Source organism: Pagrus major, chromosome 11 (genome assembly GCF_040436345.1).
Source record: "Pagrus major chromosome 11, Pma_NU_1.0".
Lineage (NCBI taxonomy): Eukaryota > Metazoa > Chordata > Actinopteri > Spariformes > Sparidae > Pagrus > Pagrus major.
Window position 1 is genome coordinate 23,083,657 of NC_133225.1, and position 25,375 is coordinate 23,109,031.

General features: G+C 39.8%; 1 protein-coding gene across 2 annotated transcripts; it reads left to right on the forward strand.

Moving 5' to 3' along the window:
• acsbg2 (acyl-CoA synthetase bubblegum family member 2) lies at positions 1–24,853 on the forward strand. 2 transcript variants are annotated; one of them, XM_073476327.1, is made up of 15 exons: positions 1–90; positions 8,559–8,694; positions 9,863–9,984; positions 11,556–11,827; positions 13,490–13,578; positions 15,426–15,546; positions 16,409–16,489; positions 16,573–16,722; positions 17,268–17,444; positions 18,486–18,667; positions 19,541–19,783; positions 19,907–20,124; positions 20,311–20,450; positions 21,521–21,767; positions 23,130–24,853. In XM_073476327.1, the coding sequence occupies exons 2-15, from the start codon at positions 8,582–8,584 to the stop codon at positions 23,246–23,248; spliced, it is 2,274 nt and encodes a 757-aa protein (XP_073332428.1). In that variant the 5' UTR covers positions 1–90; positions 8,559–8,581; the 3' UTR covers positions 23,249–24,853. The 2 variants fall into 2 exon arrangements, with proteins under 2 accessions (XP_073332428.1, XP_073332427.1); XM_073476326.1 differs by lacking the exon at positions 1–90 and adding an exon at positions 4,271–4,457.
• The last annotated feature ends 522 nt before the right edge of the window (positions 24,854–25,375 follow it).

Here is a 25,375-nt window from a genome sequence, read left to right on the forward strand (position 1 = left end):
ACACTACGCAGCTTTTCTGTCCATAAGCTAAGCTAATTGGTTGTAGTACTGAACTGCGTGGCTGAACCTGAACACCTCATTTTACCCAAGGTAAAAGACTTTCATTGTATTTTCAGTTTTCCACAACAACATTTCAAAAAGAACAACACAAGAAGCCATAATAAGTATTTTGAGCTTTGGTGGTTTAAGTACACAAAAAAATACTTCTGTTAGTCAAATTTATTAACTTTGTTTATTGTGTGTTTTGTCTATTTTTAGGCAAATGAATTACACTCAATATGACCCAATCTGAGTGTAGAGAGAGAGAGAGAGAACCATAAATATACAAAAGTGTACACAAAGAAAAATTAAACATAATTAATTTTTCCACTTTTTGGCAGATGGCAACCTGCCTTCAGGTGCTTTACTGCCACCAACAAAGTGAAAACAGAAAGAAACGGAAATGATTTTTACACAATATTATCATATAGGTATTATTAACACAATATTGCATTTTTTAATTTCACAGTTATCAATACTAGGGGTGTTGCCATTTGCCGGTATGGACAATAACTGTGATTGGAAAAAAATGAAATATTGATATTGTGTTAATAATAGATGGTAATATGATGTACACAATCATGTCGAATGACAGACATTTATGGTTACATGGACTCTCTCTCACACTTCCTACACTTTACATGACAAATGTTATCTATTAAATAAATAATAACAGACAAAATACTCAATTAACAAAGTTAAGATGTATTGGACTGAGATTCAGAATTTCTATATGCATCGTTATTGTGAATTCTTCTGGCCAAGATAAATGATATTGTGACAACCCTGATTAATACTAGCATATCATGATACCTTTAATGTACATTATAATATTGGGTTAATTTTAATATTTCAGCTGCTTGTTGCCCCTGAGCATTAATAAAACCTTATCTTATGTTAATTCTAATAATACATCATCATTTATTTGTTTATTACATTTTGTAGCATTCATTGGAATCTGGTAGTATGTATATAGTATACAGAAAATGGAAATACTCAAGATTGAACTTCAGTACAGCACTTGAATAAATGTACTTGGTTCCTTGCCTATTACTGCCTCAGCAGCCTCAGCAGCCTCAGCAGAGTGTGGGCTGAGAGAGAGGATGTCACTGACCGACAGTAACCTCAGCGCAGGGTGCATCAGCACTAAACACATCCTGCAGCATTTCAGCATTTGCGCATGGGTAGAGGGGATCAGCTGGCTTCTGGTTGTCATGTGACACTGTGGTGTGGTGGCTCTGCGTTTTCGTCTCTCATGGCAATTGGCTGAGCCTGATCTTGCTATAGTGAAGTAGTGATGGCACAATATATATGAAGTCATTTGAGCTTCTGCATATGTGAGATGATTTCAGACTGATGTTCAGAAATAAGCCTCATGGTAATAAGAAGATACTCACCAAGTAATAAGACCTGTTTTATGTCATGTGCATATACATGCACATTTTTTGCATTTTGAGGTGTATGTGAGTGTATTTTTCTCAGTTTTTTTAAATTAAACTGTCTTATTTTAAATAGAGATATTGGCAAAAAAAACACCTTTTTTTTCTTGTGAGAATAGAATCAAATAAGAGTAAAGAGGAAACGTGTCTGCTTCCTGCTTCCCCCACTTGCACTACTTGACCTATTGACTGTTGGAGGCGGGAGTTTAGGGGAAACTGTAAAGGAAATTCCTCTGATCTAACCCCCCATGAAACTGGGTTTTTTCTTGTTTTACCACTGGTGCTGCTTGAGTATTTGATCAGTGACTTTTTCTGTCCGAATCAATTTCACCCTACTCTCATAGAAGTTACCTACAGGTTAAAGTATTAAAATAAAATGTCTTCTTAGCTATGAATCTACACCCACACTTCCTTCACAGAGGCAGGCTCGTTTACGAGAGTGCATGACCTCTTTTTCACTCCTTTATTTTCATAGTTGTATCAAGTGCAGTGTTTGCTAACTGCAAATACTTTTACTATGAACAGTTCTTTAAATTCAGCTTCTCTTCCTGCATTTTCTTTCCTCTCTAGAGCCGCTGTCTTTGTTTTAGTAGCCTGTATATCAGGTCATGGCTCACGAGAACAAGAAGTACAGGATTGACTTGTCAAGCTTTATAATTGGGTCTGACAGCTTTGATTGTAGACCACAGGCTAAAATTAGTTTTGCCAAAAATGTGAGTAATGCAGCCGCTACTTTGAGGACATCCAGTCCCCCAAGAGAAGCTTCTTACCTGCTAGTTGACCTACTGGTTTTAGTATATTTAATGCTATGTCTGCAATGTTTTCATTATGATGAGAACCTTAAGCAGCCATGTTATGATGGCCTACTATTTTGCAATGGTGGATCAAGTATTCAAATAATACGTAAGAGAAACGATACCGCACTGTAAACATACTCCATCAGAGGTAAAGGTCTTGCATTAAAAAGTACAGTGTTTCCCATTTGAATTGTGGAGGAGTGGATGTATGAAGTTGCACAAAATGGAAATACTCAAGTATTACTAGCACGAGGACAGTTCATCACATTTGCACATTAGGTAGGAAATTAGGTGTGAGTCTGTTTACAAGTCAGCTTATGTTGTTAACTATAAAAGTAATGCACAGAAACATAGAGTTAGCGCAAAGAAATAAAGAATGAAGATGCTAAATGCGGCAGATGGATTATGTGCATTATTTGCATGTATAGATGTAAGCGGCTGTAGCTCAGTGGGTAGAGCAGGTGAGCTGGTTCGAACCCCGGCTCCCCTGGGCGGAACCGAGCTGCGTGCCGAAGTATCCTTGAGCAAGATACTGAACCCCGAAATTGCTCCTGACGCGCAGTTGGCACCTTGTGTGGCAGCCTCTGCCGTCAGAAAGGGCCCTGCGACGAGCTGGCGACTCGCCTCCGCCCATATGAAAACTGGGATTGGCTCCAGTAACCCCCACAACCCCCTGAAAGGGGGGGATAACATCCCCGTGACCCTCACGGACAAAGCGGTCAAGAAAATGAGATGAGATGTGTATTGATATATATAAGTTTGTTTGACAAACAAAATAAGTCTGCAACTTAGTCAACAATCCATTAACCCTTGAATCATTTGTCAATGCTGTTTTTAATCATTGTAAAATGTTATTTGAATTTTAGATAAGCAATTCGAAGATTTCACCTTACACTCTAGACTATCATGATATTGGGATATGGCATAGGTGTTGTCTTTTTCTGGGTTTAAAGGCGGCATTACGCTAAAGTGATAATTTTCTGGACTTACCAGCCTGTTCTACTTGTTCTAATACTTGCCTTCACCCACTTAGTCAATATATCCACATGACTAATGATTATTTATCAAAAATCTCATTGAGTTAGTATTTTGTGAAAGTACCAATAGTTATCCCTACAATATTGTTGCAATATCAACATTGTAGTGTTTTGTTAAAAAATATCCTGATATTTGATTTTGTTGCCCAGTCCATAACATTAATGAAGGGCTTTTGAAGAAATGTATATTGTGTATCGCGATATAGCTTCAAAATATGGGGATATTATTTTAGGGCCATATCGCACAGCCTATTGTAAACTGAGTATTGTTTGGACAGTTGGATGGATAATAGACAAAACAATTTATTGTGAAAATAGAATACAGATAATTCGATAATGGATTTGCAGCCTTAATGGGTTTTGAGTGACATAAAAATGAGGAAGATGTAAGGAATAAACGTGTGAAAATATTGTAACAATGTAGGTCACAGGATGTGGGTGTCTTTGCATTGTGCATAAGAATGATTTCAGTCAGTGGAAAGTCGTAAAGCCAAGACATCACAGCTGCACTTGTAATGTGGCCTGAGAAAGCTTTGCATACACGTTTATCCGACAGTAACCTCAGCCGGCGTAGCTGCAACGTGTGCTCAGAGTGTGTGTGTGTGTGTGTGTGTGTGTGTGTGTGTGTGTGTGTGTGTGTGTGTGTGTGTGTGTGTGTGTGTGTGTGTGTGTGTGTGTGTGTGTGTGTGTGTGTGTGTGCAGTATCTCTGTAGGGGGATGGGTTGAGTTTCACAGCAGCATCTCTCCTATGTGTATGTGTAGCCTACTCTCATAGCCACTTCCCCCACCTTATTCATTTGGCTTGCGTGGCCTTATATGGAAAATGGGTCTTGTGGTGTGAGCAGTTTCAGCCAATCAGGTTGCTTTTGGCTGATGGAGGAGGGGGGGTGTGTGTCTGGAGGAAGCTGGCTGTGCTGTCTGGGTGGGGTTTCAGGGGGTGGGACCAACTGAGCCAGCCAGTGTTTGAAAATGAATGATATGCTCCTCAAGTTGTAGAAACAGCGGACAGCTGGTGAATTTGTGTGTGTGTGTTTAGCGGCAAACTGAAGCTACAGCATTTAGAGACAGAGAAGAGGAAGAGTGGACGAGTTGAGAGAAAAGCTTTAATACAAACCGGGAAAAGAAGCAGTTTCTAACGATGCAACGTGAGTACTGAAATTTAGATTTCTGTTTCATATCGCATGAGATGCTTTAACCTTCCAGCGTTCACTTAAACAAATCAGGTTTGTTACGAAACAGCTTGATAATGATCCCCGAGGCTTGCTTACATGTATGTGTCATGTATGATACTATAGATTTGATCTGAATAATATCATTTAATACCTCAGGTGTTTTGCCATTGTCTAATTCCTGTGGTTATCATTCGGCTTAACCATTCCCTGACATTAATATCACAGTTGTTATTAAATATACCTAATTTTTAGCCTGATTTGAGCACAGTAATTGTGTAATAATGTAAATAATCTGTACATTTCAAGAGAGGTAACATGTATGGCTCATCACCCTCTCCACAACATGTGGACAGCTGCTCCCTTGCAAAAGGGTGTAACCCAACCAGCAGATCTGTGTGAATTTGCCAGATGATGACTAACATTGAAAAGGCTGCATTTAAAGCCTCATTGTATTGAAATGTAGCTTACAGATTTCAATAAAGGACGAAAAATGCTAAGCTCGACGTGTTAGTGAGGATGCCGAGGAGCACGCCCAGTCATAAACTGCTGCACTGGGAGCTGTTCAGAGGCAGCAGCCCACTGAAGATGTATTGATTGAAAAACAGCTCATCTCACATGTGATAACATGGGGTTGAGACAGTCCGTTGGAGGTGGTCGTTATCTTGGACAAGAGGAGACGATGCTTGAGAACAGAGAGGCAAAACTGAAGGGAGTGGTGTCTGTTCTGTTTGACAGAGGATTAGCATAACTGAAGTTTGCAGGCATGGTGTTGAGTCGGGGGGAGTCCCAGCATTCATGTTTTTGTCAGAGGATGAGGATGTGATAGGTTCTTTTTCTATATTGATAAAAGGGGAAAACCTGGTTTAAGTATTGTCTCTCCAACTGTTGCATTTTCTCTTTCTATATCGAACAGCTGGTGCAACACAACACTCTGCCCTACATCCATAATCCTCTCCTGATTGCATGAATGCAGTTGCAAAAGTGATGTCAGTTTGCGCAGTGCCTAATCCATCTGATTAATCATCCTGGTCTTAGTTGTGCTGGCACATGTCGAGGAAACTTCCCAAAAGCAGCAAGAGAGGAATGAACAAACCTTTCAAGTCATTTTGATAACAATCTATCTGTATTTACTTGTTTGAGTTGCTCTGTTGTGATGATGCTGTTCTCTGTATTCCATTATTGTCAGTCAAATATCTTTTGGTTTTGGACTATAATGAATCATTAGTTGCCGCCCTACTTCCCCAGAGACTGTGGCTTTTTGCTGTTATTTCAGAAGTTCAAGTGGAGGCCCACAAATGTCCGATGGGTGATACCAGTAAACCCCAGTAAATATTGAGGAAGTGGATTATGACAATCTGAAAGTGACAGTTCATCACACTGGGCGGGAGATTTTATTTTTGGTGAAATCATGGGTGAATGATTCAGTTACCCTTGGTGACAAATGATTGATGTTTAAGTCATTTGTCAGTGCCTGAGAAGACGTAGGGGGGTTGCCACACCAGAGCGAAATCAGAGACATGCATCTTGAATCTTTATTTGTGATCCAAACGTGTGATGGTGGAAGATGGGGAAATAAAAAAGGGGGCAAGCAAGAAATAGCCTCGGGGCTTTCCCACTCTGATGTCTAAGACTATAATCGTCCAGACTTGGAGGGTACAAGTGACTGAACCTTTTCTCAACATCAATGTCACACCCCTCCCCCTTCCTATCCCATGACCCGCGTGCTCGAACACCAAAACAATGACGGGGCATAAAGAAGTAAGACAAGGAGGGGGAGGAGGGGATTTTAAAATGTCTGACCAAACCATATCCCACTTCATCTGCCTGCCTCCACCCTCAACTTATCTAGAAAACCCACATCCACTTGCAGCTGTGTCCTTGAAGGAATTTGCAGCTGCATTGGAAGGAAGAGGCAAAATAAAATGGCAGCTCTGCATGTGTCCATGTGAGCAGCAGCAGTGAGATCACCCTGTGACGTTTGTCTCCTCGGCTGAGAGACCTTCAGGCCTCCGTAGGACTCCTCGGGGGCAGCTGGCTGCTCGCCACATGACTGAAGAAGAATTGATTTTCTTTTACAACCATAATGATAGTTTGAGGCTGGTTCCTCACAGTCCTGAAATTCTGTACTATCAGTTTCATTTCTGACATTTTGGTAACAATTCACACATGGAACATTTAATTTGACCCATTTTGTAATTTTTTGGGAAGGTGTGGTTGGCAAACGTGTGTCAAACTCTGAAGTGTGATGGAAAATATTTTGGTTCCTGCTCTCTGACCTTCCTGGAGCCTGTTTCTTTCCACTTGTCCAAACCCAATTGTCCCTTGACAGTGGTGTCATGATAGGGCGCTGCTACAATAGGCAGACGAAGCCACTGGTATGTGTTTTTCAGCTCACTTAAATAAACAGGCCAGCGGCAGCTCAGGGGCTTGAATGAGCGAGAGCGTCATGGAGGTGTTGGTATGATGGTGGCCGAGCGGTGAAGGTTTATTGTTTGGGAGGCTTTGATGTGTTTCCTGTGATGAGGTAATGGCAAAGGCAGCAAAGGATTGTCCCTCCAACTCTTTTGAAATGGATCTGATCGCTGTTTACACACTACAACGCCAGGTTGATGATGAAGAGGTGAAATAAATCCAGCTATATTTGTCTTTGTTTGTCTTTAATTGGATTATGATGAGGGACAGCAATGGAAACGTTTTGAAAAAGGTGTTTTGTTGACCAAATCAGGCAATGAAAGGCAATATTTTATTCGCAGCAGGACAATGTAATCTGTAACAAGACTTTCCACTTTACCAGCTCGGCTCCATATGTTCTCCACACTGTTGCTATACAACCAGATTTTGTCAACAGACCGCTGTAGTATAGACAAAGACAATATTTGTTTAGCATCTCATAAATTCAGCAATGAAGGTTGATAATAGTAAGATGTAGCTGAACATTGTGAGGATTTGAAGGATTTCCTGTCGGCAGGTTATGCATTTGTGCGTATTACTGTTCCTCTTTTTCCATATTTATTCAGCATCAGGGTTGGTGCCAGTCACATGTCCTGGAAGATTTCAATTGGCGGGACAAATGGGAGAAATTCCTGTCAAATATTATAATAATAAATAATTATATATTATTATTATTATATTATTATAATTATAAGTTTATTGAGCTTCTAATCAATTCACAGTGACCGCTGTCAGCGTACATCACCAGCCTAAAGTGTTGGTATTTGACGACCTGGGAATGAAACTCAAAAATGTACTTATACCAGAATCATTTTCAAATTATTTTCACCAGACATTGTGACCAGAGAGATTTAAATATGTTGGACTTAAACAGATTTCCCTGGTTAAACAAAAAACGTAATTAACCACAAAACAAACCCTGGTCACTGTGTGTCTATATATGTCTATCTATTGCTTAAGAGTCCCTTATGTAGTGATAAAATGTCTAAATAACTTATTGCACAAGTCAAAAAAAAGGCTTGGCTGTGTAAACATAACCCCAACTACAACTGCCAGAAAAAGTAATGTGACCTGGTGCCAACAACACTCAGGTGTGAGTCTTGTGATTACTAGAAGCTGCCGGCTGTCACAATTTGTTGTTACCCCCTCGCAATTAGACCAGAGGAGCAATCCTTTTATCTTTTTTAAAGTCAGGAGGTATCCCTAAAAGAGAGCGTGTGTCTAATTTTGTTATCAAAGCCTGACAACTTTGATAGTCAATCAATTGTTAGACATTTTTGTCGAACTTTAACCAAATATCTTTAAATTTGAGCTGTTTATTGGACGAAGGAAGGCATTTGAGGTCACTACCTTGGCAACAGGCATTTTTCACAAATTTCCGACACTTAATGGACTAAACAAAACAACTGATTCGTGGAGAAAATTACCGAGGATTACTCAATAATGAAACTTGTTGCAGCTGTATACTAAATGGTAGGAGATTTCTTTGTTGTTGCATTTCCGAGCTGCATCTAAGGAATTTTTGGGACATATTTACATTTCCTTACTTTTTGCAGATGCTTATAAGTGATGCGCTTCTCAAATATACAGTAGCTAACGAGCCCTGTCCCTCTTCTCTTTCAGTGACCTTGTGTGAATCCACCGACATGTCTGAGGCCGTGGTGATGGAGCCTCCCAGAGCAGACGGCTTCCTGGAGTCGTCCTGTGGTGTGGGAGACAGCGCAGCCTCCCTCGATGACTGCATCGCAGACACAGCAAAGTATGTCCACACAAACGCATCCAAAACACCATGACATCAGTGTCCTGAGACCTTTGGTTCCCACCCTGGGTTTTTTAAGAGCGGTCACAAGATAACAAGTTACAGAAGAAAAATAAACACATTTTACTGCTATGTGAATTTCTGTTTAGATTTAGAAGACATTTATCTTTGCTATTTACCTGTAAAATTATGATTGGTTTTACCTCTTCCGACCCTTAAAATGATTCAAATTATAGCATTTCAAAAAGAAATCACCTGCTCTGACTCCACACAGCTCACAGTGGTCCAAGGATCACAAGCCATAAAGATTGGGAACGACTGGTCTACACCCCTTTCACACTGGACAAAAAATCCACTAACCTCAATTATCGCCCCTTTTCCATGCTGAAGTTAAGGACATTGGCGTGTAATTAGTTATTATCCATCTTGGTTCCAGCAGCGTTCAAACATTGTTCAGTTGGCGCTGAATTTGAAAGACTGAAGTAAAAGCAATAAAAAGTAACCTCTGTAATGCTGTCACTGGTCCCCAGGCTGCTTTCTACGGTTCTGTTTGTCGCTGCATTTGTGACGTCAAATGTGACACATCAGAAAAACAACTGAAAGGCAAGCTTGTCTGCTGGCAGTGGAAAAGGCGTCAATCGCCTATTTTAAGCATGTTTACCCAAGTTAAAAAATTATCTGCATTACTGGTTATTTTTGGTGTAAAAAAGGCATTAGAGTCAGATGTTGTGTAGTGTCACTGTCTTTTACTAAGATTTGAATATGAAAGGGAAATTACAGGATGCAGATGGCAGCTCTGGCACTCAATATTAGTAGTTCACATAATGTTAGTAATTGTAAAGTGTCGCTGTGTATAGGATTACATTCCTGACAGTGTAATAATAGTCATTTTATCACTTTTGCTCTGTTATTCAAGCTTTAATTTAATTCACTAAAAATATAAACTTTCCTTTGTATCTAATGAGTGTTTACAAGGTCTACAGCTGAGATGAAAGCATAATATGTATTTTCAGGTTGATGAGGAGTTTAATGTTGTGTTTGGAGCCACAGTTTCCCCCTGTGACCCATGCAGGGTCCAGTTTCTGCCTCTGGTTTTCCCCGCGGATGCTACGGTTACTTTGGGAATCCACGTGTTAAGTGACGTGTTTTTTCCTGTCCCTTCCTGCAGCGAGTCTTCAGAGGAAGATTCCACGGGGGAAAAGGAAGAGGAGATCGGTCCACATAATGAAGTCACCTGCAGCACCAAGACGACGGAGGTCCCTGCTGAACACACCTCAAACACACAAACAGGTGAGGGCTGGAGAAAAGACACCAGGTTGTGTGTGTTTACTCTTTCGTTGTCCCTCCCTGAATGCTAACATTCGTGAGGGTGGTGTAAATTATGATGACTATACACAGACAGAACTGGGCTATATTATGAGTCTGGTCTGGTCAGTGTGTTGGCTGGAGCTGCTGAAGTCGGCATTAGTGAACAAGTTTTTTCTTTTTTCCTGAGGAAACAGAAGAACCCACATTCTTTGGCAGAACAATTTGACTTTCCTCTTCCTGCCTTCAGTCTCCACTTTGACATTCCTTCCTGTCTGAGTCACTGACGGGAAAAATATGTGTACTTTTTAATCCATTATATTTGTTTCTGTGAAGCAAAGTTTAATTTTGATTATAACATCGGGCTGACCTGTTTACTTAAAATCCTTGTGATTCAGAGTTCAATTAAATGAACAGGGACGACATACAAGAACATTTATAATCATCATATAACCAGGGGAGGGGTGAATCTGTTAAATATGTTATTATATCAGCTTGGTTTTATAAGATTTTACACTAAAAAAGAATCTTTTCAGCTATTCTTAAAGATTTACCTCCTGAATGAACTATAACTGAACATGTGTGCTGCTGGTGGAAAAAATCCACCCTCCTGCCCTCTCATTTGCTCTGTGTGCTGATGACCAGCTGTTTGTGTTTGGTCATAAATCCACTATCATTTAGTTCCTCCGTGTGCAATATAACACGGTTGCATACTGAAAACATCCTGCTGTCTGTTGGGTCAATAACACATTTGTTTGAGATTGTAATAAACACAAAATGGCGCTCTCTCCTTTTCTAATCAACAAGAACATTTTGTGTTTATTATAACTTGGGTGTTGTTTTTGTAGCTCAGGTCATCGTGTTTACCGCCCCATGATAATTTTGGAGTTACCAAACTAATTGCGGAGTTCTCTGAACGCAGCAACATCACTAAAAAAAGCAGCAAGATGATAGCCCAACCTTTACCCACTTTATTTAAAAGTTAAACCACAAATTAGAGCATTAAAAATGTTGCTAATAACCACTCACTGGACAGGAAACTGCATGTGATCACAACTATCACCCGTCTGGCTGTTAAATTTAAACCAGGACGTTGTTCTGTAAATTGAAGCGAGTGTTTACAAAAGGCAGTTGGGGCTTTTTTTAATGTTTGCTTACTCTGGCAGACATGGGTGTTCTTTTAACAACCTGTATGAGGCTCAATTACTCACAATGCTTTTCTTTAATAACAATTTAAGATCATTTAAGATGTAAAACATGTGTTTTGATAAAACACTAACACAAAATCTTTAAACACAATATATGTGCAAGGGTAGCACAGGACATGTTGTGTTTTAATACAGTAAAATAGCCTGTAAGGTTGATATAATGGTGAGATAATATTCACTTTACTTTCACAAAGAAAACTACATCAGGCCAGATGGTGCGACACATCTCCTCTGATACAACAATTAGCAGAAAAAACAAAAGTTTAGTTCTGCATGTTTCTTGGAACAGAGATCAGTCGTTGATATCTTGTTGCTTGTCTTCTGAACTTCTTTTATCGTGTCTTTTAGTGAAAGCCCAGCGCCCAAGCTCCCTGGCAGTGCCAGCAGCAGGAGAGCCTGGCATGTGGACGTCACAGGGGGATGCTGAGGTAAAACTGAGGATCGGGGACTCTGGTCTGGCTGCTGAGACCCCTTTGACCGTCCACCAGATGTTAACCTCAACTGTGGAGCGATTTGGTGACTACAAAGCTCTGAGCTGGAAAGAGGGTGAGCAGCAGAAGAGCCTGAACTACAGAGAATACTACCAGACCTGTCGCACCGCTGCCAAGAGCTTCATGAAGGTAGGTTTTTGTTGAGTAATCATAAGTCATCATCCATCAATCAATCATAATTATAAACAGCAGTTAAATAAGAAAGGATCAAAACATCTTCTTTACAGTTGAATTATGTTTTTCTTTGTTGTTACTACCATAACAAGACATTGAAATAAGTCACTTTAATGGACTTTTTTCATAATTGTATAACATTTTGTAAACAAAAATGATGAGATGAATCAATAATGAAAGTGTTTGTTAGTCAGTGGTGGTCAGTGTGTAGCTTTTCTAATAGATTATCTTATATTTTGCATGGAAATCTAAGTGTCCTATTATAGATCTATGATTAGTTCATTACACTATCAGGTTTACGGGAAACGAACCCAGAACATTTGCATGTTCAGTTCTGGAAAATTTTAGGATGTGGCGCAAGTAGAGAATTTCCTCATGGTAGTTTCATATCAAAATGTATAAATTGCACAACACCTTAAACATAAAGACAGAAGTCTCTGTAAACTGTGTGTTCTTCACAAGAAAAGCACTTTTGTTTTCATCCACCCACAGCAGAAACTCTCCTTCAGTATCAAATATCTAAGATTTCTGTTTTGTTTTAAACAATGGTCTTCTGTTGTCATTGTCAAGTCTTGTGATAATTTCATGCATTTGATTTCATGCCAAGTCAGTCTAGACAACACACGAAGCAGCGTGAAGGAGTCAGCCTGATATTCAGCCAGGGAGGCAGCTCTGGACAGGCCTCAGCTGTTTATACAGGACAGAGCACGTTATTGTTTATTGTGAAACCCAACGCAGTTAGTCAGCATGGAGACTCAGCAGGAGTCATGTACACAAACACATAAAGACAAACTCACACGTGTCTCTCCGGACTTACACACACAAACTAAGCTGAACTTGAGGTACACGCACATGCTGCATAACAATTAGGTTTTCAACCTCTCAATCGTTAACAAAGCACTTTTATATGAGCGGAGCGGTCATGTTTCCATCTGCAGGAGGTCAAGCTTCAGATGTCAAGCCTCATATTATATTCCAGCTACTGTTATGAAAGACTTCATGAGTTATTTAAGAAGCTCATTGCACTGTTGAGCTTGGTATCAGTTTCCATTATGGCAGTCTTGTGTACATTGGCAGTATATCTGCTTCCATGGTAACAGCTGCTGTGGCAATGTGCTTTAAGCAACTCTGCAGATCAACAGTTCAAAGCTGTCGTCACAGGTTTCAGGCATAAGGACAAATATGGTTTTAGACTGAGTTTCATAAGGAAAAATACTTCTTGCACTAAACTAGAGGAGGACAATCTTCATCTTCATCTTAAAACATGAGAATAACCTCATTTAGCGTAACAAAGACTTGACACCTGACAAAAGCAGTATTTACATTGTTTATTTCTCCAAGCATCATGAATTATAGAGGGGGCATCACAGAGGCTAATAGGATGAGACACATACCACATGAACTGCAAAATCATCCAGTTTGAATACTGCAAGGGACCTTTTTTGGGGGGGTGTCCTCCACCTTTCTCTTTCACAACATTGCATGATGTCATAAGGCAAAATTTTGCTGACAGACACCATTCACCCTATATCAAGACACAAGATTTTGAATCTGATATTCTAAATTGAAACAAGTTACATAATGTTGCTTTAAAAAGTATGTGTTGTCTTTCTACAGCTCGGTTTGCAGCGCTACCACGGCGTCGGCATCCTGGGCTTCAACTCCGCCGAGTGGTTCATCGCTGACATTGGAGCCATTCTGGCAGGGTGAGTTTCATCTTCATCTCTGAATGTTAGAGCTCATCACTGAGAGTCACATAAACTCAGTGTCACCCCACTCTCAGTTTCATGCAAGCAGTCTGTTTATGTATGAATGTGCCGTATGCATGTCCTCCATACCTGAGTGACGCAATCCAAGACTTGAAATGCGAGTACACTGGAGCACATCTTCAGTTCAGCACATAGCCTCTTAAGTTACGACATCTTGATTGATAGATCACCACACTAAACAGCAAGCTAATGAACTACAGCAAGGTACATTTACTCAAGTACTTTGGTACAAAAGTATAATTTTTATTCATCTCACAACCCCTCAGATTAATCGTGTAATCGTCTGCATTAGCAAGCAAGCTAACATAATAATATCACAGCATATTTCACATGCTTTGCAGTGATGTTAGCTTTGACTTTGCGTTGGACTCTGTGTTGTGGTGGGTGCTGGTTGTTTGTTGACATTAGCAGACTCCATTTCTCAGCTAATGTTAGCTAGTGTTTCACACTGTTGCCACTGTAGGGAAGCAGAAGAAAGGCATGGCTCTCAAGAGCGCACAAAAACATCACATCCTTTGAGTCCTTTACGGAAAAAGACGATCCACAGGCTGTTAGAAGCAACCGAGAAAGGTCTCATTTTTAAGTCACGTTAAGACTCATTCACACATCAGCAATTCAGTGCGATTTAATAATGTAAATTGCTTCACATTCTTGCATATTACACCTTTACTTTGATTTGTTGTATTTGTACGTTGTTGGACAGTTTTTTTTAAGTAAAGGTTTTGAGTACTTCATCCACCACTGACTTGTGTGCAGATCATATAACAGTAATCACAAGCGTCTCTTCTGCTCTCACTGCGTAAATACTCGGCGTGGACAGTCCCTAAAGAAATCAGACCTCGTGCTTCATGCAGCGAGCTAAATAAACCAAGAAATTGGCTTCATCTGAGAAACCAAAACCCCTTTTTAATTAGGAACCAAACCCATTGATTGGCCATGGCTACAATTGGCTCAACTAATCAGCACCATTAAACATGTGCTTTTTGACATTTTGGTTTTTCACGCTGTTAGCACATTTGAGCCGGAGAATATGGTGACGTTTATACCCTTCAGTTCTAGGAAGTCTGATAACAAGAGCGCATTGAGGAAAATGAGTTTGGTTATGTAGAAGATCAGTATGTGTCTCTCCTCTTGTGTGCTAAGACATTAAAAAAAACCTCTCTTGGAGCTGTAACACACATGGTGATACTGTTCATGGATTCCCCAGTTTCCCACGCTTACCCTCACTAAGAATGTATTGAAGCTTGCGTGAACTCGTCAAGCCGGTCCTGATGAGCCGACCCACACGTTTCGTTAATGAAGTCAGTAGGAGAGTCACGTTTGCTGCAGATCACGTTGTTGGAAGGCAAAACAAAAAAAGAACTGAAGCATGTCTTGTTGGCTGACCTTCTATGAGTAATGGCTGTCAGGTATTCTCACAATTCTACGAGGTCAGGTGGTTCCTGCTGTCCTGTCTTCACTAGGAATGGGAGAGTTAAAAAAAAAAGATCAGAACAAAAATAGAGCTTTTTACCTAAAGTCTTCTGCTGATCAAGATTAATGAAAATGTTGTAAATGACTCCACTAGAGATCTGTCTAAAAATAAACCCTGTACGGATGAATGTAGGTCTGATCAAAGTTGAGAGCACACGCTGGAGGTGGCTTTGGGAGGTCAGCTCTCACTGTTCTGTGGATTAAATGAAACGTCTTGTACGGCAGGTTTCCAGTACAACCAGTTAGACTCTTTGTATTGTAAGTGTGAAAGAGAAACTGCAGAGTCTGACTCATCCTCTTGTCTGTTGCAGTGGGTTTGCTGTGGGCATCTACACCACCAACTCTCCTGAGGCGTGCCAGTATGTTGCAGAGAACTGCAAGGCCAACATCATCGTAGTGGAGAACCACAAACAGCTGCAGAAGATCCTTCAGGTGAGATCAGAACGAGCGATACACTGCATGTTAACACTGTTAACACCTAAAGGAGATCTGTGGATAAGACATGCTGTGCCCTAACTCCATACTAAGTCCTTATAGACAAGTCTTGCCACTCGGCAGCCATCTTAGCAACAGCTCTGGGGAAGTTATTTCGGTCCAACAAGACCCGGTCCCCATCTAAATGACACTTTCAGTGGTCACCTGGACATAAAAACTGCACATATAGAATCGCCAGTTAAGCCTGATTAAAAAGTTTGGTGACTAAAATAACTTTTAGAACGCCTTTTCCTACTAATCTTTGAATAACCTCATCTTGCTTGCTAATCCTGTGCATTAGCGCGATATCCTCTTCTATCCTGCTTATTTATTGGCACCAAATCAGTTGAAACAGTCATAAATCTTAACTGTGCACGATTGGCTTTTGGGGGAAGAGGTGGGATATGCGTCATACAATCGCCATCTCTGTTTAAAATGCCACAAGTGGTCCGTCTCTTTCTTACAATGTCTCTGGTGTCGGCATCAGCCCGAAAAAAGGAGTTTCTGTCGGACTCCACAGTATACATGAAGAACTGCACAACATTTATCCAATGTAATGCATCGCAGTATTTATAACTACTGCTTAGAATTAGTATGCAGTACGGATTTTGGACACAACTAGAGATTTCTGCCTCCCTAATCTTTCAATGTTTAGACTGATTTTGTAGCAAGCCCTTGATCAATAGAGTATTTGTCTTTTCTGACCTAAAATGATTTGAAATATATATGGCCAGTAGTCTAGAAATGACACAAGTCTCCTTGTTGACTTTGCCTGCAGCTATTTACTGACTGGATTCTTTCTGAATGTATTTGTTCTCAGGTCGAAGACAAGCTGCCGCACTTGAAAGCCATTATCCAATACAAAGACGCACTGAAAGAGAAGAGACCAAATCTGTACACAGTAAGCAAACAAGCTGTACAAACATGAAAATATTTATTCAGTTCAATAAGCATCATCTCAGTGATTTTGTTCGTGTGCTGCAGTGGGCCGAGTTCATGGAGCTCGGACGTGACGAGCCCGAAGAACCCCTCGACGCGATCATCTCCAGCCAGAAGCCCAACCAATGCTGCACCCTCATCTACACCTCAGGAACCACAGGCCAGCCCAAAGGAGTCATGCTCAGCCATGATAATGTAAGTCAACATGAGCATAGTGAGCAAGAAGAGTGAAGTGTCACATGTTTGGCTCCTGAGACTGACAGCAGACACACAATCCTGTTGTGTAAAGAGAGAACAGTGCAGATGCAACTGACAAGTCCTTTTAGCACCATGTGTTGAAAACATTCCTCGGTGACAGATGATGTTCTGTCGACCCTGTAAAACCATGGACTCATTAACTTGCCACGCGACTGTCTGAAACAACTAAAACTTGTTTTCAAACACAGATTTTATTCTTCTCAAAGTCTAATTGTAAAGGTATAAAACACTGTGGCCTTGAAAACAAAATTAACACCATGACAGGCATAGACAATTTATGTAAATTGAGATGGAGAATGAAGCAGACTTGATAATAATTGTAAAAAATAAGATAAAAAACAGGGATAAAATGCCTTAATCAGGAAAAATGTGAAATGATAATCAATCAGTCTTTTCAACAAGTCATCTCATGACACTCTCCAAAGTGAGACAGAGTACCGTGAGTATAACATACTGTGTTCCTCTCTCTCTCCCTCCCTCAGATTACATGGACCGCTCTCTCCACCAGCCGTCACGTGCGTCTTACAGACGCTACTCTGGCACAGGAGGTGGTGGTCAGCTACCTGCCACTCAGCCACATCGCCGCCCAGATGGTCGACATGTGGATCACCATGAAGGTCGGAGGGGTGACATACTTCGCTCAGCCGGATGCACTGAAGGTGAGATAAGTCAGTGGTGTTAATATGTGGTGAAAAGTACAAGATCAACGCTGATCTCGCACTTATTTTTACGATTAATCATTTAGTCACTCATTATAATTTCCCAGAGCCCAAAGTCACATCTTGAAATTGTTTCTTTGTCCAAATAACAGACCAAAACTCTGAACTCTTCATTTACTCTCATAAATGACAAAGAAAAGCAGCAAATCCTCACATTTAAGAAGCTGGAACCAGCAAATGTTTGATATTTTTGCTATAAAAAATGAAAATGTTTGTAACAATAACATTCATTAATGCAGTAAATCTTTGATATATTTATAAATAATCGTACTACTGATCATAAATTTGAATTGCACCTTTCATGCAGAGACAAAGCCCAAGTTGTGTCACAAAAACAGGATTTAAACAATGCTTTGCAAAAACAAACAGTAAAGATAAAATAAATAAAAATCTAATGTTTACAATAACTATTAAAAACATTAAGAACAATAAAGTTTACAGGAATAAATAAATAAACAAACAAGTGAAAATAAAAAAGGCAGATTAAAAGGTGGATCATTCATTTCTGTTAAAAATAAGCAGCCAGTTTGCCAGTCGAGGATCAAGAGGGAGAATATTTCGTGAACAGAAAGGATAAATTCAGTAGATAGTCATGAGTCAGCAGTCATCAAAAACCATATCTCTGACCCTTAACCCTCCACCAATTGTGACTATCTCTCTTAACCTGCCCTTTCATGGGAATTGCAAGATTTCATCTGCGGTGTGAAAACACTTCTGTGATGCTGAGCTTCTGCCTCTCAGGGCTTTTTATTTCTTAGGCCACATTAAGTGTGTAATGTAGTTAGTAAAGGCAGATCACTAAGAGTTCCAGTGAAATATAAAGGAATATCCTGAAGGCGGACTTATGAAAAAGCTTCTTTTTAATTCAGAGGTTTTTCAAGATCTCGGCCTCACGTTTGTAGCAGCAGATTCAATTTTCCGCTTGATTTCTCTCCATGTGAGCTGTAAACTACATTCGATGTGTGTGTTCTTTTTTATCAGGGCTCTCTGGTGAACACACTGAAGGAGGTTCGTCCCACAGCCTTCATGGGTGTCCCACGAGTGTGGGAGAAGATGCAGGAGAAGATGAAGTCTGTGGGAGCCAAGTCTTCGACTGTGCGCAGGAAGGTGGCTGCCTGGGCCAAAGATGTTGGTCTGCAGACTAATCTGACCAAGATGAATCAGTGCGTAAACATTATTAAATTACTGTTTTATTTAGACATGGTGAAATCATTCCTGGGACCTCATTACAGAAAAATGTCCTGACTGCTTTTCCTATCATCACTGAGGTTCCAAGTAGCAAGAATGTGACCGTTTTGTAACAGCTAAAGTCGAATCCTAAGATTATACTAAATACTTAAAATCCTGAATGTCATCCTTAACTGAGATATGATAGGTTATGATTATGATACGATGATTTCAGTCTTAATTTTCTGTAATGAGGCTCCTGTTTCCATGTTTTGGTTAATGAAATGTTAATCCCCAATACATGAGACTGGATTATAGGAATATTGTCAATGCATGTGTGTCATTTTTGGGTATCTAGTCATCCAGAGAGACTTAGATTTAACGTGATTGACATTGTGTGACTCATTATGTGTCAGTTACTGGATTTATGTGAGCCCATTACACAACAAGGTTAAGAGCCTGCAGCCGAGCTGGTGGCTCTTTTAGGCTTTGAGCTAAATGCTAATGTCAGCATGTCAACAGATGTCATTTCTAGCGTTTAACATGCTAAAAGTAGCTAATTAGCAGTAAACACGAAGTACAGCTGCGGCTGATGTGAATGGCTTTAGTGTTTGCAGGAATTTGGTCATAAACTAAACGTGTATTTTTTTAAATTTTGTGCTATTGATGACGACAGGGAAAGTGAAGGGATCATCAAAATTGTTAATGAAAAGATAGGGCAGTTCATCTAATAGTTGTTGAAATATTTCACTTAAATGGTGGCACTACAGAAAAATTCAGAGGATCACCAAATTCAGCAGGTTTTGTAAAATATGTGCTGCTGGCATGACTCTGAAAACTCAGACTTGCTGTGTTTTGTCTCTTCTCAGAAGCGCAGCAGCTGGCCGCACACCCTTCAGCTATCAAATAGCCAAAAAGCTTGTGTTCAAGAAGGTGCGTAAGGCCCTGGGCCTGGACCGCTGCAGCAAGTGCTACACAGGTGCCGCTCCCATCACCAAAGACACCCTGGAGTTCTTCCTCAGCCTGGATATTCCTCTGTACGAGCTGTACGGCATGAGTGAGAGCACCGGACCTCACACCATCTCCAGCCCTGAAGCCTTCAAGCTCACCAGGTACATTTCTCTTTTTACCTCGAAGAGATTTGACAGGAAGCAATTTCCTTGCATTGACAATCTGAGCTCATTAAAAACACATGCTTGGTGTCGAATTAAAAAGATGTTGTTTTGTCCTTTCAGTTGTGGTAAAGAGATCCCAGGGTGCAAGACGAAGCTGCACAACCCGGACGAGGAGGGAAACGGCGAGATCTGCTTCTGGGGCCGTCACGTCTTCATGGGTTACCTCAACATGCCCGACAAGACGGAGGAGGCTCTCGATGCAGAGGGCTGGCTGCACTCAGGTGACCTGGGCAAACATGACCAGAAAGGATTCCTCTTCATCACTGGAAGAATTAAAGGTACTTCTATATTCCTTGTAGAGCTTAAAAACTGGATCTAAGAGAGAGACTTAGATTCTCCTTTACAAAAAATATTGATTCAGTGTCCTCTTGACTCTTTGTAAGCCTAAGAACATTTTTCTTTATCTGTTATCAATTGAACGTGTCTGTTTGTTAACCGGTGTGTGTCCTTGTAATTGATTTCAGAGCTGATTATCACAGCAGGAGGAGAAAACATCCCTCCCGTTCCGATCGAGGATGCAGTGAAGGAGGCCGTGCCTCTGATTAACAACGCCATGCTGATCGGAGACAAGAGGAAGTTTCTGTCTATGCTGCTCACCATTAAGGTAAGAGAGAGTAAGACCTGGACCTGGTGCCAGAGACAGAAATATGAATATGTCAGATTTATAAAGCTGCACATACACCTGGTTCTGGCTCACTTAATCACCCAATTACATACATAACAGCAATTTACCAACTGTGTCTCATCAGCGAGGTTCTCCAACAGCATGACAGCTGTCATTACTGCCAACTGTGGCTATTTACAGCGCTCATACCACTGATTCATCACATGTACCTGTAAACCATCATCACTGATGTCTCAATCATCATTATTAAGTGTCAGACGGATGATCAGTGCACAGTCTATCAAGACAGCTCTTCATTTTAGAATATTTGAATTATAAATTTCTGTTTTCATATCTGACAGTACTTGTTTTCTTCCCTCTTACTTTGTTTATTTTGAACGTTATGCACCACGAAACCAAGGCAAAATACTTGCTTGTGAAAACCTGTTTCTGAAAGACTTTAAAAAGCTTTTCACAGTTGAGGATAAAACTAAAAGATCAATAATACCAGAAATAAAGACTCAAATGTAAACAAGTGACCAATTTTTAGTCTATAAATGCCCTTTTGACATCTCACAGAACGCCGTGTAGACTGAAAAATAACAGTGAAACTGTCAAACAAGCAAAACATACAATGTTTTACTACAAAGTTACATCTCATCTTATGTTTCACATCTCGGCTATCTCTAGAAAACATTGTGTACGCCTGGACTGATGTGTGTGAGGTGTTATGTGTGGGGAAATGTATGATACACAAGCATGGTTCAGTTTAATGACGAGCAGAGGGAGGACTGTAGATAACACAGGATGTAAGGCTGTTGAACACAGTGAAGGATATCAGATGGCAGCTGAAGATGCCACTTAGCAGCAGCACAGTATCTCTGAGCCTTGTAAACATCCTATCTTTATACTGTTTATCTAATCCCAGAAGGAGTCATTGTATCTGTCTTAACTGATAGCAACAGCAGCAGCAATAAGAAGAGGTTTCTTCTCAGATGCTGCCATCTAGTGGTGAAACTGCAACATGATAAAGACAATAAGACCAATAAAATGAAATGTGTTCTCTCCAGTGTCAGGTAAACGCAGAGTCAGGGGAACCCGAGGATGAGCTGACAGCAGAAGCTGTCGAGATCTGCCGGAAGCTGGGCAGCACCGCCACAAAAGTCTCTGAGGTCGCAAGCGGACGAGACCGGGCAGTCCACGCCGCCATCCAGGAAGGAATCAACCGAGTCAACGAGAATGCAACCTCCAACGCTCAGCGTATTCAGAAGTGGATCATTCTGGATCAGGACTTCTCCGTCACAGGAGGAGAGCTGGGTGAGTGGGACCGGAATCCATTGTTTGCCGATTAGAGGATCAATAAAGACCTCAGTAATTTCATATATATTAAGCCTATATATAAACATCATCTAATTCAGTGGTTCCCAACTATTTTTTTTTAGCTTAAAACAAAGTGTCACATGCTGCATTTCTGTGTAAGGTTTTTCTTTCTCAACTGTTTCAGTTGAATCATTTAGATACCTGGAGTGATAAATAGATTAGTTGATTGACAGAAAATTAATTCTCTACTTTCTGATACCTGACTAAGTGAATGATCTGTATACTGAAAAGCAAATGTCAATGTCAGTAACATAACTAAAAGCATGCAAAAAGCTGTTTTCCCCTCTTTAACAGCAAAATGACAGCCTGCATTAGAATTTGTTAACCCATCAATCAAAATAAGATAATAAAAATATTAAGAAGAAGATTTGTTGTGACTGGTAGTTGTAGTTGTAGATGGCAGGGTAGCTTTTGAGTTGTCGGTACCATAACATCTCACACTCCAAACACACTGAGGCAGAGTCTAATACTTAATTGTGTGACATCACCCACGTCCAGCATGTTACTGCCCCCTTGTGGCGTGGTTTACTAATAACCACAACATAAATTACTCTCAAAGAAAAAACAAAAAACACCCACATTGGCTCCAACAATTATAGTAATACATAGTTGCTATAAACTCGTCAGTTTGTCACATGAACAGTAAATCTGCTTGGAGTAAAAATGAGTTGAGACAGATCAATTTGCCATTTATGAAAGCATTTCTTTCAAAACATTAAAAAACACATTTTTGATTAATTTTAGCTGTAAAATCAACTTAAATTATCAACTTTTATTCTGAAATCTGACCTTGTAACTGTTTATGAGCTTTAAAGTCGTAATGTTGAAACAACATGGACGCTACAAAGATGTGTTGTATTCATCAGCCTTAATTCTGATTTTATAACTAATCTAGTTCACTCTACGTGGACTGCAACTAAAGGTTACAACCAAATACTATATTACAAATTAAATTAAATATGTGAGTAATAAAAAAGTCCTTAAGATCCGCCAAATATTTACATTTGCCTGCCATGTTTTAGGGTATTTGACGTCCAAATCAGCAAGTTGTGTGGCAATGTTTTCGCCCAATTTCAAGGCTGTTGTTTTGACTTGAGGGGGTGTTAATTTTCCTGGTCCAGAACGTTTTTCCAATTATTCTCACTCATATTAATACACACTAAACCTTGGGAGCAGTTTAAACTACAGCTTAGAAAGTTAAGAGGCCACATGATTTTTATTCCCAGAAAACAGGTTGAAGTAAAGCCTTGAAAAAAGAATAAAGTGTTTAACAGTATGATTTCTGTCCTCGTTCCACAGGCCCTACCATGAAGCTGAAGCGTCCGGTGGTGGCGAAGATGTACAAGGAGCAAATCGAGAACTTTTATAAGGAGCTCGCAACTCCAACGACCCCCGACGCCCCGCTGCCTCCCAAATAAAGCAGCTCCTCCACCTGCAGGGAGATCCAGACCGTCTCCACCTCATTTATCCAACCTCTCCCTGCTGCCATTCGTCTCTTGTACAAATATTTTGATTGCCTTAAGTTTTTCGGTCATTCTGTCCTGGTTTACATTTATGGGCGCTGTACAAAAGAGAAGCATAAACATGAGAAGCCATCGTATAATAGCTTTATGATTTTGAAGAAAAGTTCTATTTATTTGAATGAACAACGGATAGATGAAGTAGCCGCAGCTGTGTGTCGAGGAAATTTTATTGCACTGCTTTACTTGAGATATAGAAATGTAGAATCCAAAAAAAAATACAAGTTTATAGGATGTTTTAAAATGAGTAATATGTGTTGTTGTTTTTTTTTGGGGAACATTTATTTATTATCAGTTTGCCAAAGTTTATGTGGGCCAAATGAGCTTCAAATGAAATTCAGCAATCGTGTCAGATGTTTACTGGCCTTTTACACGTATTTGGTGGTTTTCTCTCGTCTTTGTCAACCTGGTTTTAAGCTAAATATTAATAATCACTTATTTTGTATGTGTTCAATAAGTCACAGGTGTATTGAAATCTATCTCATAATTAAAAATCCAAATTTTGTTTTTCCATGCTGTGAAAAAACATGTCATTGAAGCCATATCTATTGCCTTTTGTAACTGTAAAGTCAGTGAAGCCTGCACACCTGCCTGGTCCTGTTGAAATGTTTTCCAACAGTCCTTCTGTGTGTAGACCTGCTGTGATTTGTATGTAATATTGTAAATATGTTCTGCCTACATCTTCATCTTTCTTTCGTTTTTTATTTAATTTTATTTTTCGGTTGATTTTGCTGCCATTTATTCAGCATTTACGCATCATTATTTGCACTCAAATGTGGAGAAAGTGTAGCAGGAATGGAGAATGTACATAAGTTAGATGATATGTAGGTTTAGGGCAAATATATCAACTGCATAAGACTTGTCTCTATTGGGCTGACACATGTATAAATGTTCAGATGGTCGAGGTTTTGATCCGCGCCTTTTGCCTCCTTGAAGACATTTCATCTTCAAATTAAAACACTCTAAAGGAAATAAAAAGAAGTTGAGAGAGTCCAAAGAGCTGATCTTGTATATGAAGTAATTGTATATAAGCATATTGTAGGTATTTGTAGCAATCTGATCGTTCAAAGTGAAGGTTCAGCTTGAAGAAATTGAAGTTCAGGATTAAAACGGAGCAATTTCGCTGGTGTGTGTGTGTGTGTGTGTGTGTGTATAAAATTAAATAAGGATATGATGGCGATTCAGTGTGTCAGGGTGAGTGAGTTTCAACGTCATGAAGCCAATAATACGCAACATCTGAACAGTTTAACCGCCTCTAACATGAAGATTTTGTATCCAAGAAGTACAAAAGCACCATTATCAATATTATTTGAGAGTTCAGCGAGAGCTCACAAGACCCCCGACAGAAAACTGGATTCACCTGACCCTAACAAGTTGTTATTATTGTGAACTATATCAGGGTTGAAAGATTGAAATATGCATGATGCCGCGGGAGAGAAGTGAAGCTGGCCTGTGACTGTGTGTGTGTTTGATCAGTTATGGAATAAAAGTTGATAAAGCTGATGTGTGGAGCTCTGTTCTTCCGTCCTTCCTTGAGTGGTTGTTTCCTGTTTATTGTAAAGCAGAAAGAAGCACTCAGATATTTTACCTGAGTAACAGTAGCAATACCACAATCTACAAACACTGTTAGATATAAAAGCCCTGCAATTAAGATTTTACTTAGGTCAAAGTGCAAAAGTAAAGTCAAAGTGTCTCAGGACTCATAATCAGTGCTTCATTAAAGGCAGGTGGTTCAGGCAGTTAAGCCAACAATAACACAAAGTACATTGTGTGCTACTGATGGACAATTGTGATTTAATTCTAGATGATCTTAAATGTATAAACATTTCTCAGTTAATTTTAGTCTGTTCGGCTTTATGTTCTCTTTTCAGGTACAAAAAATAAATGGTGTTGGAAAATTTGTTTGCTGAATTAAAATTCTAGTTAATTCCAGTCATGTAACATGTAAACTATTTTACATAACTGCATTTGCATTTTACATTTAAATAGTTATTAGGTTATTTATGTAACATTTGGATTATTTTT